The sequence below is a fragment of the Rhinopithecus roxellana genome, chromosome 1 (assembly GCF_007565055.1).
Source record: "Rhinopithecus roxellana isolate Shanxi Qingling chromosome 1, ASM756505v1, whole genome shotgun sequence".
NCBI classification, from domain to species: domain Eukaryota; kingdom Metazoa; phylum Chordata; class Mammalia; order Primates; family Cercopithecidae; genus Rhinopithecus; species Rhinopithecus roxellana.
Window position 1 is genome coordinate 21,960,382 of NC_044549.1, and position 14,207 is coordinate 21,974,588.

At 35.3% G+C, this 14,207-nt stretch overlaps 1 protein-coding gene across 6 annotated transcripts in view; it reads right to left on the reverse strand.

Moving 5' to 3' along the window:
* Positions 1-14,207, reverse strand: part of SENP7 (SUMO specific peptidase 7) — a 185,760-nt gene that overhangs the window by 1,125 nt on the left and 170,428 nt on the right. For 5 of the 6 annotated variants that reach the window (XM_030940242.1, XM_030940267.1, XM_030940250.1 and 2 more), the window contains 7 exons: positions 11,893-12,015; positions 7,171-7,263; positions 6,058-6,182; positions 4,374-4,426; positions 2,667-2,710; positions 2,498-2,566; positions 1,679-1,829 (listed from right to left, as the gene is read on the reverse strand). In XM_030940242.1, the coding sequence (XP_030796102.1) occupies positions 1,679-1,829; positions 2,498-2,566; positions 2,667-2,710; positions 4,374-4,426; positions 6,058-6,182; positions 7,171-7,263; positions 11,893-12,015 (658 nt within the window). The remainder of the gene's footprint in view (positions 1-1,678; positions 1,830-2,497; positions 2,567-2,666; positions 2,711-4,373; positions 4,427-6,057; positions 6,183-7,170; positions 7,264-11,892; positions 12,016-14,207) is intronic. The other variant, XM_030940256.1, reaches the window with a different exon arrangement.

A 14,207-nucleotide genomic window follows, 5' to 3' on the forward strand; every position in this document is an offset into this window, starting at 1 on the left:
AGGGCTTACTTACAAAGTCCCATAGGTTTTGAGCAATGTGCCTTAAGCCCATGTTTTAAATCTAAGCTATCTTATATTAGTGCACCAAATTTACAGAACACGAGGCTTAGATTTTTGAGGGTTTTCCCAGGAATCTTACATGGTGCTTCATCCTGTATTAGATGTATATTCTATTGACTGGGCTACATAAAGTAGAATTATGTGACAAACAAACTCGGAATACATTATGTAATAAGGCAATCTGGATATTCAAAACACAAAATCAAATCTATTTGGAAAGGCTATGAGAGGGCCAGAACCTGACACCCAATGATGAAGTTCTAGTGTAGAATAAAAAAGGGAGGAAAAAACCCAACCTAATAGATATTTAATGATTTCCAAAATGTGTACTGTATTTTACTATATATTATCCTTCCTCTCTCACATTAAAGACATCAAAAAGTTGTAGCTGCATATTATAACTCTCATGCTTTCTAAGTACCGTTAAGCATCCTCCAAGCCGACTTCTGATCAAAGACATCCTGCTATTAGACCCATCTTTGTAAATAATAGTGGTAATGACTGAAGTAATGAGCTGACAGTTCAAAAAGCAAAGAGTGATTCCTTGCTATTTAAAATTTCATTTTTAATACTGCTACAGTTCCTACAAAGTCTCTGTGAACTAGAAAATAACACCTATGTTTGTCATTGTACTTCTCCAGCTATAGTTTTCTGAATAAACAGATCTTTTCATTTTAGAAAATTTTATTTAAAATACTGTCTCTGCCCTATTCTCTTTCTCTCCAATCTTGCTGGGACTCCAGTAACATGTAAATTATACCTTTCAAACAGTAAATAATACTGTTTCATATTTGTCTCTTAAGCTCTGTTCTCTTCTTTACATTCTTTTTTCTCTCTGAGCTATCGCTGGATACTTTATTGTCCTTTAATTTCACTAATCCTATCTTCTACTGTATCTAGTCCTCTATTAAACTCGTCCAATAAGTTCTTAATTTCAGATATATCATTACACATCTTCAGCTCTAGAACATCTATTTGATTTTTTCTTTTTTTTTGTATACTCCATGTCTTCATTCATTTTGTTTCATCTTTTGCTTTACCTTCTCTAACCTATTAATCAAATCATTTTAAAGTTCTTATCTACTAATTACAGTATCTGGATCACCTGTGGTTCTATTTCTTTCTCTTTAAAAAATATCTTGATTACCTGTAACATTTACCTGCCTCTTCGCTCGCCCAGTCATATAGTTTGGCTGTGCTCCCCCCCAAATCTCATCTTGAATTGTAGTTCCTATAATCCCCACTGTGGTAGGAGGGACTTGGTAGGAGGTAACTGAATAATGGGGGCGGTTTCCCCCATGCTATTCTCATGATAGTAAGTTCTCATGAGATCTGATGGTTTTATAAGGGGCTTCCCCCTTCACTCAGCTCTCATTCTTCTCCTTGCTGCTATCATGTAAAAAAGGACATGTTTGCTTCCTCTTCCACCATGATCATAAGTTTCCTGAGACCTCCCCAGCCATGCTGAAGTGTGAGTCAATTAAACCTCTTTCCTTTATAAATTACCCAGTCTCAGGTATGTCTTTATTAGCAGCATGAGACCGGACTATTACACTCAGTAACTTGTGACTGCATGGTGGTAATCGTGAATTACAAACTTATTTATAGCTTCACGTACCTTGAAGAAGCTTTCCACATATTGTAATAAATATACTCCACAATCACTGCTATTGTCCTGTTTAGGAACTTTAGGGCATAGATCCACCATGTTTGTTTTGCTGAATTGACGATGAGTTTTTAGTTTAACTTCCCACTCGACCTCTAAATACCTGAAATAATAAACAAATAGAGTGACTAAAGTAGACATCTCTTTATCAGTATGCAACATTTTCACAAAGGCGGAAAAACATTTGTTGCCAGATGTGCTGTCTCAAGCCAAATTTCCAGACTGAATTTTACCAGTGCAACCTACATTTTGAGGCTCTCAAGTGCTACTTTAAAGAAAATATGTAATGTGATTTTCAAACTAAAAGCTAGACTTTTTTCAACAACTCAACTTTCACAACTCAACAAAGTAAACTAGGAAATCATTTTAAAAGTTTCTTAGTTTTTTCCAAGTACTACAGTAAATTACAAAATTACACATACATATACACATAATGATACAAATGTGAAAGAGTTCCTACTTTTTTCTAAAGTGGTACTTTTGATCATCAATGCAATGCTTCTTTGTAAAAACTATACTTTCTGTTCAATTATGAATACAAATTCTGAATTTACCTTTAATGTAATCCTTTAGAAATATTAATACTTAAGATTACTGATTAAATTTATATTTAATCAGAATTAAAGATATTACTGATTAAATTTATAAGGCTTGTTGAAATAGATAATAAAATATAATTCCTGATATAGTCTTTTCAATATTTCTGAAGGTAACTTCAAAATTACTGAGGATTTAGATAACAGACTGAATGGTAAAACTGTCATTACTTACTCTCTTAAATTCTGAACTGTGTTTTGTACAGAAGCAGCTTTCAAGGAGTCTAGTATAAGAATACATGGCCTATAAAAAGCAAAGGACAAAATCAAGATTTACATACTTGTATACAAAGTGTATCTAAATACCTCAAAAAACTGTATTATTTATTGCAGCATGTACCTACCTTTTACACATTTTCTTTGGTACTGACATATTCGACTCGGTATTCTGAAATAACATAAATTTTTATGACTGCAATTAAAGCTATTTTGAATAACTTACTATTCAGTTACTCCTTTAAAGTGTTTCAAACTTTGAAATTAAAATGTCAAATAATAGTTATTTTCATCATCAAAAGTGAGCTAACTTTATTTTCCATAAATGTATTGATTTTATTATACTGCTAAAACAGTAGGCTATATACTTTTACATGCAGTCTCAAGTAGTTAAGGAGTTTTAACTTGTCCTAAAAAGCAATCTGGAACTTTAATTACTTCCATTCCAAGTTATTATCTTAAGCAAAGATAAACAAGTTAATTTAACGTGTCTTTACATACATTCGCCAATTTATGATGTCAGTAGGGACACATTTCTTCCCTTTGAAGCATAAGATGCAGAACCTTACTCTATATTAGGTTAAGATTATCCCTTTAACCTTAATCTATAAGGGAAAAGGGATGGGGAATTTTGTTTTGTTGATGTTATTTGTTTTCTTCATAAGTTTGAGAAACCACAGATCAAACTTAAACAGATTTATTTAATGCAGACCTTCTCAGTGCCTTTATTATTCTAATATACACAATGGCTCTCTAAGACAGAGTATACAAAGTTTGCCCAACTTAATTGACCTTGGAATCCTGCTTATCATGAACTGTGTCTTAGAATGAATATCCAAACAAACTCAATTTGAGAAATCTGGCCCTAGAGGCAAGAAGAAACGCTTCTGTTTTGCCACTGTGACAGCAGGAAAGGAAACCTTCCTCCATAAGAAGTGACACTTCATATCAGTGACAGTAAAGACATAGGCCTGTGCCAGGGAGTCTGCTGCTATTTGTACATACAAAAAAAAAAAAATCATTAAATGGCAATCTTAATCAATTTAGAACACTGAACCTAGGCTATGCAGATCAGTTTGGAGCTCCAAATAAAGAAGAGTTAATGGTAACTGTTCTAGCCTAAGGAGTTACACGGATTCACTTTGAGTCTACCTTGAATGATTTTTACAAAGAATTTTCTGGCAGGGCTCGGTGGCTCACGCCTCTAATCTCAGCACTTTGGCAGATCACCTGAGGTCAGGAGTGAGAGACAAGTCTGGCCAACATGGTGAAACCCCATCTCTATTTAAAAAAAAAAAATACAAAAATTAGCCATGCATGCTGGTGGGCATCTGTGATCCCAGCTACTCGAAAGGCCAAGGGAGGAGAATCGCTTGAATCCAGGAGGGGGAGGTTGCAGTGAGCCGCAATCGTACCACTGCACTCCAGCCTGGGCGACAGCAAGACTCCATCACAAAAAAAAAAAAACAAGGAAGAAAGAAAATAAAGTAGAATATACAATGTGCTTAAGAGGATTAATTACCTAAGTTCAAAAAATTACTGACATAAAAAAGAATAAAAGTAAATCTGATCCTTAGAAATTAGAAAAGTAGTTAACCAAGATGAACATCAGATAAACTACTAAATAATCTAGAAAGTTAAAGCAAGCTAAACAGATATAAGAATAATAACGTATTTTGTTCTCTTCCCCAGCCCCACAAAAACTGTCAAAGAATCACAAAGCAGCACAATCTAATGATGGGCCAGTATAGTCCACCTAGCTATGCTCTGTTTTATAGATAATATTATTATATTCATGAGTTTTCTTCCTTCCCATCTGTGAAGAACACACTTACTTGGGAATCCTCTGCACTCAAAGACAGTGTTGAAGTAGTATGTAGATCATTATCTAGTTAGAAATAATTAAGCAATTATGAATGTTTGTTGTATTTTTTATACAGGTAACTTAGAAAAGCTTAAAATTATAATTTTCATGCAGTTACTGGATGCACAGTAAAAATACTTCAGATTTAATTTTTTTCATGATCAATGTTATGAATAAAATTCAATCAACAGATAAAACTGACAATGGTTGGCTGTTATCAAATAACAGGTAAACCCCAGAGCCATGATCTGAAATACCAGTTAGCTAGGCAAATTCTCTATAAAAAGATAATATTCAAAAACAGCTCATTAATCAAAATGTCTGCTATTTAATGCAGAAGGTAGTTAATCTGCCTAACTAAATGGTGCTTCTAACTATAACCATACAGTTTTGTGTAAGTACACATCTGAGGCTTAAGAGGTTTCAAGATAATTAAACGTAATCAGTTGCTTCATCAGTTTGTCTTTTTCCCCACATCAGTTTTGGCCAGTATTAATGGTAACAGCTATTTTTCAATCAGCTTACTGCCTAGGCTACAGCTACAAAACACTTAATTTTGTTACTTTTTTCTCAAAGAAAGCAGGCTTATTTACTTTAGATTCTGGCTTGTAAGAAAACTCGTGGAAGAATTATAAGAGATCCTATATTACCTAACCAAATTAACAGAGTCTACAAGAAATTAGATTAAGTAAAAATGGGGGATTTCAAGCATTGTCTGGAAATCAATGGCATGAATTCTTAGTCATGTTAGCAAACCTAGCGTATTTTTTAAAATGTTATAATACTATTAATTAGCTAGATTTTGTCATTCCACAATGTATATATATTTCAAAATATCATGCAGTAGCCACGTGTGGTGGCTCACGCCTGTAATCCCAATATTTTAGGAGTCTGAAGTGTGAGGACTGCTTGAGGCCAGGAGTTCCAGACCCACCTGGGCAACATAGTGAGATTCTATCTTCACAAAAAAAAAAATTTAAAAATAAGCCAGGTAAAGTGGTGCAACCCTGTAGTCCTGACTAATCAGGAGGGTAAGGCAGGAGGATTACTTGAGCCCAGGAGTTCGAGGTTGCAGTGAGCTATAATTGAGCCACTGCACTATACCAAGACAACGTCTCTTAAAAAAAAAAAAAAAAAAAAAGGATGTTGTACATAGAAAATACATGCAATTTTATCTGTCAATTTTAAGTTAAAACAAGCAAAAAATGTCAATGGAAATAATAGTAATAATACATGGAATAAACATAACATTTAGGGTAGTGGTTACTTCTGGATTAAAGAAAGTGAAATGGGAGTGGTCACAGAGGAGATTATTATTGTTACACAGGAAAAGTTTTAATTTCTTAATCCAGGTGAAACAAGTATTGATATTGGTCATATTAGTTATCTTTTTTGTATGTTTGAAATATTTCATAAGATCGATAAGTAGTAATTTTTAAGTGCCATAATAAAACTTGATATAACAATACAACTTCATAATTATATTTTGTCTATACATGAGTCTATCATTAAAAATTTCAGATTTTTTATTCATCCTACTAAAGTAGGTTTAATGATAATAAATAACTATACTACTATTAACTTCATTTTCTTGCCTGTAACCATTATATTATCGTCATCATTATTAAAAACACCATCTACGTTATGGATGTCACCTATTGTTTTGTCGTCATTTTGGGACTGCTGAGCCTGGGACTGCTGGGATACAGTTTGTGGAAAATCTTCATACACAGCTTCTTCTAACCAGGGAAAACAAATGACTGCGAGATACCAGTGAGACCTGTTGAAAAAGAACTACAATCTTAATACCATGCAAAGTCTAAACAACATATAATATATTCTAGAGATACATCTGAGCAAGTGAGAATAATATTTCCTATTAATTTTGAAGACATCCACTGTGATATCTCATTATAACATAGAGCATACATACCAACACTAATTAAATATCCAGAGTTACTAAGGCATAAGTAACACTATTTAGGGTAACAGATGAGTAATTCAAATTTAATTTACTTTCATACAATCAGTGTTTCCTATTAAGGACCTGCCTTAATAAACAGACTCATAGCATTATTTTTTTCGTATTGGTGCCTGAAGAGTTTGTTTTCTTTTTTTTTTTTTTTTTTTTAAAGACAGAGTCTCGCTCCGTCGCCCAGGCTGGAGTGCAGTGGCCGGATCTCAGCTCACTGCAAGCTCCGCCTCCCGGGTTTATGCCATTCTCCTGCCTCAGCGTCCCGAGTAGCTGGGACTACAGGTGCCCGCCACCTCGCCCGGCTAGTTTTTTGTATTTTTTAGTAGAGACGGGGTTTCACCGTGTTAGCCAGGATGGTCTCGATCTCCTGACCTCGTGATCCGCCCGTCTTGGCCTCCCAAAGTGCTGGGATTACAGGCTTGAGCCACCGCGCCCGGCCGAAGAGTTTGTTTTCTTAAGTATTTGAAAATTCAATCAAAAATGTTTCTTTTATTTAGAAAAATTTTTTCTTTAATCCAAACAAAAAAACATTCAATGTCTCAGTCATTATAGTCTTGTGGTCATTTGTCACTTTATTTTTTTTTTTTTTTACTACTTTTACAACATAACCATTGTCAAACCAAAATCCAAAATAAGGAATTCATTGCCTTAGCTACTTTTATTAAAATAATAATAATAATAATACCTGAGATGTATGTGCCCATAATTTTTACTGATTATGAATGTAAAAATACCATAAATTTTTTTTTCTGAATTCTTTCCAATATGTTCTTAAATAATCTGAAATACTTACGACTCATTTACAGGTACAAAGATGTAATCTTTATTAAAAATGTTTATGTGACGAGTCCATGTTCTTACTCTTTTATGTCTTCTCTGTGCCATTCTGAGAATATGAAAGATATATAAAAATTTTTTCATTTAAGTCAGGGACTTCAAGAGCCATTTTTATATACTGAAATATCTTAAATTTAGTTTATTTAGTCATCTTCTTTAAGCTATATAATAATTAACACATTATAAATGTATCCCCTTATAGTAACCCCTGGTTATTCTTAAATTTCATAACTATAAACAATAATGAAATGGACAGAATAAAGGCAGCAATTTATTAAATGCTTTTTAGATTCCAAAACCTGCTGTGCAACTTAGTATAAACACAGTTAAATCTATTTATTTTGCTTAGCTCCATCTGGGCATGATATAAAACACTGTCATTAAACCTTAACAGAATTCTCCAACTGTTATATCTGTCATTAGGGAGGTTTTAAAACTCAATGGGCTGAGTGTGGTGCCTCATGCCTGTGATTCCAGCTACTCGGGATGCTAAGGTGGGAGGATCACTTGAGATCAGGAGTTCAAAGCTAGACTGGGCAACACAGTGAGACTCCTGTCACTAAAAATATAAAGAAAATTAGCCAGGGTGGTGACATACACCAACAGTCAGTCCCAGCTACTCAGGAGGATTGCTTAATCTCAGGAGTTTGAGGCTGTGATCACACCACTGCACTCTGGCCTGGGTAATGAGGCAAGACCCTATCTCTAAAAAATAAATTAATCAGTTAATTTAATTTAATTAAAAATCTTAACGGAGGAGGAAAAATGAGGCTTTTATTCTCAGATTCTTTAAAATAAAATTCATCTCCCTTCCTTTCATACACAAGGAAATTGCAGGACGACGTTAAAGGTACCTACTACTCATCCATCTTTCCTTTTATTTCTTCAACAAATATGTATTAGGTTCCTAAAAACAAATAATGAAATTCACCTACACTGCCCTAGAAGGATTCATAATCTAATATGGGCAGAAAAAACTATAACAAATAACTAAAATGTGCCATAAGAGGTACAAAGGAATTACGGTAAAGCAGTAAGTCCCCAACCTTTTTGGCACCAGAGACCAGTTTTGTGGAAGACAATTTTTCCAGGGACAAGGGGATGGTTTCAATATGAAACTGTCCCACCTCAGATCATCAGGAATTAGTTAGATTCTCATAAGGAGCACGCAACCTAGATTCCTCACACGCACTGTTCACAACAGGGTTCGTGCTCCTGTGAGAATCTAATGCTGCCACTGATCTGATAGGAGGCAGAGCTCAGGCAGTAATGCTCGCTCACCTCCTGCTGAGTGGCCTGGTTCCTAACAGGCCATGGACTGGTACCAGTCTGAAGCCCAGGGGTTGGGGACCCCGTTATTAAAGCATCTGATACAGCCACCTTCAACAGGGTTGGCTTGCATACACACAAACACTAGTTTATTTTCTTTACCTAATCAGGGGAGTTAAAAGGATATAAAACCAAGTTTGACTGTCAAAAGAAAGGTTTTAGGAAGGAAGAAAATGACATTTAACAGGGGGATAAAGGTGGTATGTGACTTCTGGCTCACTCCCTTGGATGGAACTCTTATTGCAGGGAAAAGAAAGGCAAACCATTACGTTCTTATATAATTTTTATCAAGTCATACAGGAAACTGAAATCATTGCCCCATCTTGTTCATCTGAATAATATCTAAACAAAACCATATGGGTAAACATTAGGAGTAACATAGGATCCAGAATGAGCTAAAAGATTTGACAGCAATTAGACACTATGTGGAAGATTAACCACACAAAAAAATCAAAGTCACATGTTTATTGGATTTTCTCATTTCAGAAGGACCCAACCATTATAATGACTATAAACAATTACTTTCAACTAGTGTGTAGTCTGTTAATTTGTTTTCTATTTGAAAATCTTAAGGACAGACATCTGGTTTTATATTGGCATTTGGTCGATTTCCTGATTATGCTAACCTTATTTGATTGAGAATGTATTAGACATAGAATGAGGCAAGGAGGATAGGGCAGAATATGGGGGCCAAACATGATCTCCTATTCAGTTCCTAACTGTGTAGAAAACCTTCAACTAAATGTCTAACAGTTCTCTCAGTAATCAATAACAGGCACTGTTATCATCTCGTATTTTGCGTTCCTAGTATGTTCCAAGCACTGAACAAGGCACTGGGGATAGAGTAGAAAATAAGATAAAGTCCCTAACTTCATAGAGCTTCAAATGAGAAACAGAAAATGAAGAAGCAAACAAACGAATAAAATGATGAGAGATCATGCTGTGAAACAAATTTTTTAAATGCCAGGATGAGTTGTTTCAGGCAGAAAACAGGAAAGAGGTCAGCACATTTGAAAGTGGAAAGGAGGTAGGTTGAACTTAAGTATGGTGAACGAGAGGAAACAATGTTATGAAACGAGTTTAAGGACATGGAAAGAAGCCAGATCTTGCGGGATCTCATAAAGGATAGTAAGGAAGCTGTAGCTTCTTAACACTAGTAGTTTGAGCCTTTTGGTGTGGATTTACTGGCCATTAAAATTCATATCTCTTGCTGCTCTGATGACTTTTAAAAACTGATTTGTAGAGATTCTTTGTGTAAACACTAACGCTCAGTCTGATATATCAAATTGTGTGAATGCTTAACAGACCAAGCATTAGTATTCACACATTCGTGTGCATGGTGTGTGCATGTGCGTGTGCATGTGTATGTTAGTATCTTATGCATCTTACCCTAGAGGATGCCACTCACGTAACTTTATTTTTATTATGTATATAATAATCAGGTACATAATATCTGTTTTTTGAAAAAACTCCGTAATATAGCAGAATCTATCTACTTTCATTTCCTTAGTAGGAAAGTGAGTATACAAAATTCACAATCTCTACATTGAATAATCTTAAAATAAAACATGAGATTAAGTGCATAGTACCAATCATTAAATTCTGCATACATAAAACAGAACAGGAGAGCATCAGAAATGTTATCTAATTTATTTAATAAATCTCCCCCTTCCATATATCCCTCTCCACTAGCCCTGATTATCAGAAATATTTTCAAAGTGCAGTTTTCTCCTTAATTGTTCCTGGCAGGTCTTGTCCATCAGGACAAATTCTAGATCTATAAAGACTCTCAAAATGGAGTTGATCATACATCCCAGTCTGTCTAGGAAAGCCCTGGTATGTGCACTTATTGTCTAGTGTACTCACTGACAGAGCCTCCTATTTTTCTCACAAGCATCCCAATTTAGACCATTAATTATACAGTCACAACACTATGAACAACAGAAAGAGTTGAACTTTGAAACTGAAAAGCTATATCCAACTGTGAAAAACTTATATAACTTCTTTAAGCTTCAATTTATAAAGACAATGACAATAATACTGTAGAATCAAATAACTTTATGTTCACTGTCTTAGTTCCTAGCAGGCACTCAATAAATATTAATTAGTCTCTCTATTCCTACCCTCTTTCTCCAACAATATATCAAATTCAAGCAGTTTATCCATTAATCCTCTTCTAACTTGTTTATTATTCCTATTATTTTAATGAGATGAATCAAACTCTCATAGCCATTTTTTTAAAGCAATCTAGTACAATAGAAACTTTGGACTAGAAGTTAAAAGGTAAAGATTTAAGTACCAACCAGTTCTGCCATTCACTAGCTGTTCATCTTAAGTAAAATTTATTAATCTTCATTAGACTGCTTCCTCATCTGAAAAATTGGGATACAGTTTATATGCCCTATCAAAAGGTACCGTCATGATAGGAAAAACTGAAATAATGTCAATAAATGGAATTGTAAATTGTAAAACAGTAGAGAAACGTTTACGCTAACTTTTAAAATAACAATAACTCAGTTTTATCATGAGTCTACTCAGATTATCATACAAATTGTTAAGTATGGGGAAAGGGGAGAAATGCCTTATGTTGCAACAACTATCCAAATTTCCACTGTCTAAGAAATACCTCCTTTTTGCCTATCCCTAGCCACTGCTCCACAGTTTTAGTATTAAGCAAAAAAATACGTGGGTAACAATCAGCTAAATTATGCAAACAAATATGGTATTTCATATAATGTAGCATAGGTTTAATTAAATAGTCTGTCATTGGGGGTCCAACCAGGAAAACAAAAACAACCCTATATAACACATAGAATGTAATGCAGGAAATTGGCTACAGCATTGACAAAAAAAAGAAAAACAAAAAAACATGAAGCCAAAAACGGGGACAGTGAGACAGCCAAAGATTAGCAGAGGAGGAAACTGCTATACCTGTAGGGTAGAGGGCAAAGAGAAGAAGCAATACCTCCAGATGGAAGCTGGAGTTATAGCAGGACTGTCCTGTGAGAGGTGGACTCACAGAGGAAATACAGCCACTGTCAGAATCATTTCCCAATGCAAAGAGAGTAGGGAAGAAATAACCTAGCTGCTTTCTTCCTTGCCCTCCAACTTCCAGGATTTCCCCAGGGGACAAGCAATTGGAAATGCAGACTGCAAGTGTCAGCCTCCCTGTCATGGGCAGCAAAACAGTGGAAGAATGAGAAATGGCTCTCATGGCAAACAGACCCAGGACCTGCACAAATGGTAGTACTGCCTACTCTAGGAAATACTATGAAGAAGCCACATTACTAGGTGCATAAAAATAGTATATTTTCTCTTAAAACTTAAGTACATTAGAGGATTAACTTACGAAAGATTTGGATTATCTTCTGTTAAATTATTTTCCTTTCTTGTCAAGCATTTATAGAAAAAGCTACTAAAAATGTGACTTCGTTCAACAAGTTCATCTGATGCCTTCTCCAATATAAGATACCTGTAAAGCAGTAACCCCACAAAAGTAAATTATTTTTAGATTTTACTTGGTCTTCCCCCAATTGTCTTATGTGTTCTGGAAATCTTCGTTTTTTATCTATTTTGATTCAAAGCAATCTTGCAGTTTCCTCTAATTTCAGCTTTCAGTTTGGTTAGTTACCTAGCCTTCCATCATGTAAAGCAGAAATCACCCACTTGTTCATTCATTTACTTAACAAATATTTATCAAATTCCTAACATGTGGCCTGGCACGGTAGCTCATGCCTGTAATTCCAGCACATTGGGAGGCCGAGGCGGGCACATCACGAGGTCGAGATTGAGACCATTCTGACCAACATGGTGAAACCCCGTCTCTACTAAAAATACAAAAATTAGCTGGGTGTGGTGGTATGTGCCTGTGGTCCCAGCTACTCAGAGGGCTGAGGCAGCAGAATCACTTGAACCCAGGAGGCAGAGGTTGCAGTGAGCTGAGATCACATCACTGCACTCCAGCCTGGGTGACAGAGCGAGACTCTGTCTCAAAAATAAAAAAAAATTTTTAAACTTTAAAAATTCCTAACATGTGCCAAACTCCATGTTTACACTAGAGACACAAAACAAGAGGGGAAAAATACAGTACCTGCCCCTGTAGAGCCCATAATCCAGAGGAGTGAGGGTAGAAAATATTAATCAAATAATCATATACTCAAATATAAAAGTGAAATTATGACACTGCTAAATAAATCTAGAAAAATGTTAATAACTGTGTGATATGATTCATCTCTAAATTCTTAGTCCATTTCTGTACTAAAACAATCCTTCCATATAAGCTTATAATTCAATCGCTTAGTAATTAACCCCTTCATAATTAGAAAACTCTGCTATTCTTTATAGTTTATGCAGGCTTGAAAATGTGTGATTGTTTTTTAAAAATGGAGTAGCTAGAGTTTGCAGATCAGAATACTAGAAAGGAAAGAGCTATACAGAGAACTCCAGACAGCTGCAGAGAGTCCTCTTCAAGTATTTAGGAGAGTATTAATCCCCAAATGTACGTGAGGAAAGTACCCAGGGATAGGGAAAGAACTACTCAAAAAGATTAGAGAGAATGATACCAAGTATTCACAGAGACCAAGAATGGTGCCTGTTCCTATCAGCCGAACTGGACACTTCGTAATTCCTGAGACATTGGGTAGAGTACTCAAAAACGTCTTTCCTCAGTAGTAAGATTAAGTTATTGGCCTCATCTAACAAATCTTAAAGGCATCAAACATTTTCCAAATAGTTTTACTGTGTTCCAAAACAAAATTCAAGCATATTTATAAATACAAAAATATCCAGCACCCAATCAAAAAATTACCAGACATGCAAAAGAACAAAGAAATGACTCATAATGAAGAGAAAAATCAGTCAATTGAACCCAGAACTGACAGAGATGTTAGAATTGGCAGAAAAGAATATTAAAACAATTATAGCTGTATTCTATACGTTCAAAAAGAAACATGGAAGATATAAAAGAGACCCACATTTAATTCCTAAAGATGAAATCTACAACGTCTGTAAATATAATGTGAGATTTTGACCTGAGTCACTGGAATAAAGATTACTAGTATTAATAGTAAAACAATAGAGCTTAGATAAGATTATAGTAAATTTGGTTTGGGAGAGATGTGTAACATAATTAGGAGATATCTCCATCAACTGTTGGGAATCTAGGTCTAGAGCTACAGTAAGAAATGACGGCTAGAAGCAAATTTCCTTTGCATAAAGTTTTAAATGTTTTCATACCAATTCCTGCAGCTCTGGCTATACAAAAAAGTTGGGGGGTGGGGTAGAAATTAAGTGATATGGATTCTTAAAATGATAGCTAACTCTTAAGAGTGCTTAAGGGAGGCCAAGGCGGGCAGATCACCTGAGGTCAGAAGTTCAAGAGCAGCCCGGGCAACATGAAACCCCATCTCTACTAAAAGTACAAACATTAGCCAGGCGTGGTGGCGGGCACCTGTAATCCCAGCTACTCAGGAGGCTGAGGCAGGAAAATAGCTTGAACCCAGGAGGTGGAGGTTGCAGTGTGCCGAGACTGTGCCACTGCACTCCAGCCTGGGTGACAAGAGCGAGACCCTATCTCAAAAAAAAAAAAAAAAAAAAGATACAACAGATATCTAAATAGAGTTACTTTTTTTTAGTTCCCAAAACGATTTGTAATTTGTAAGTAAC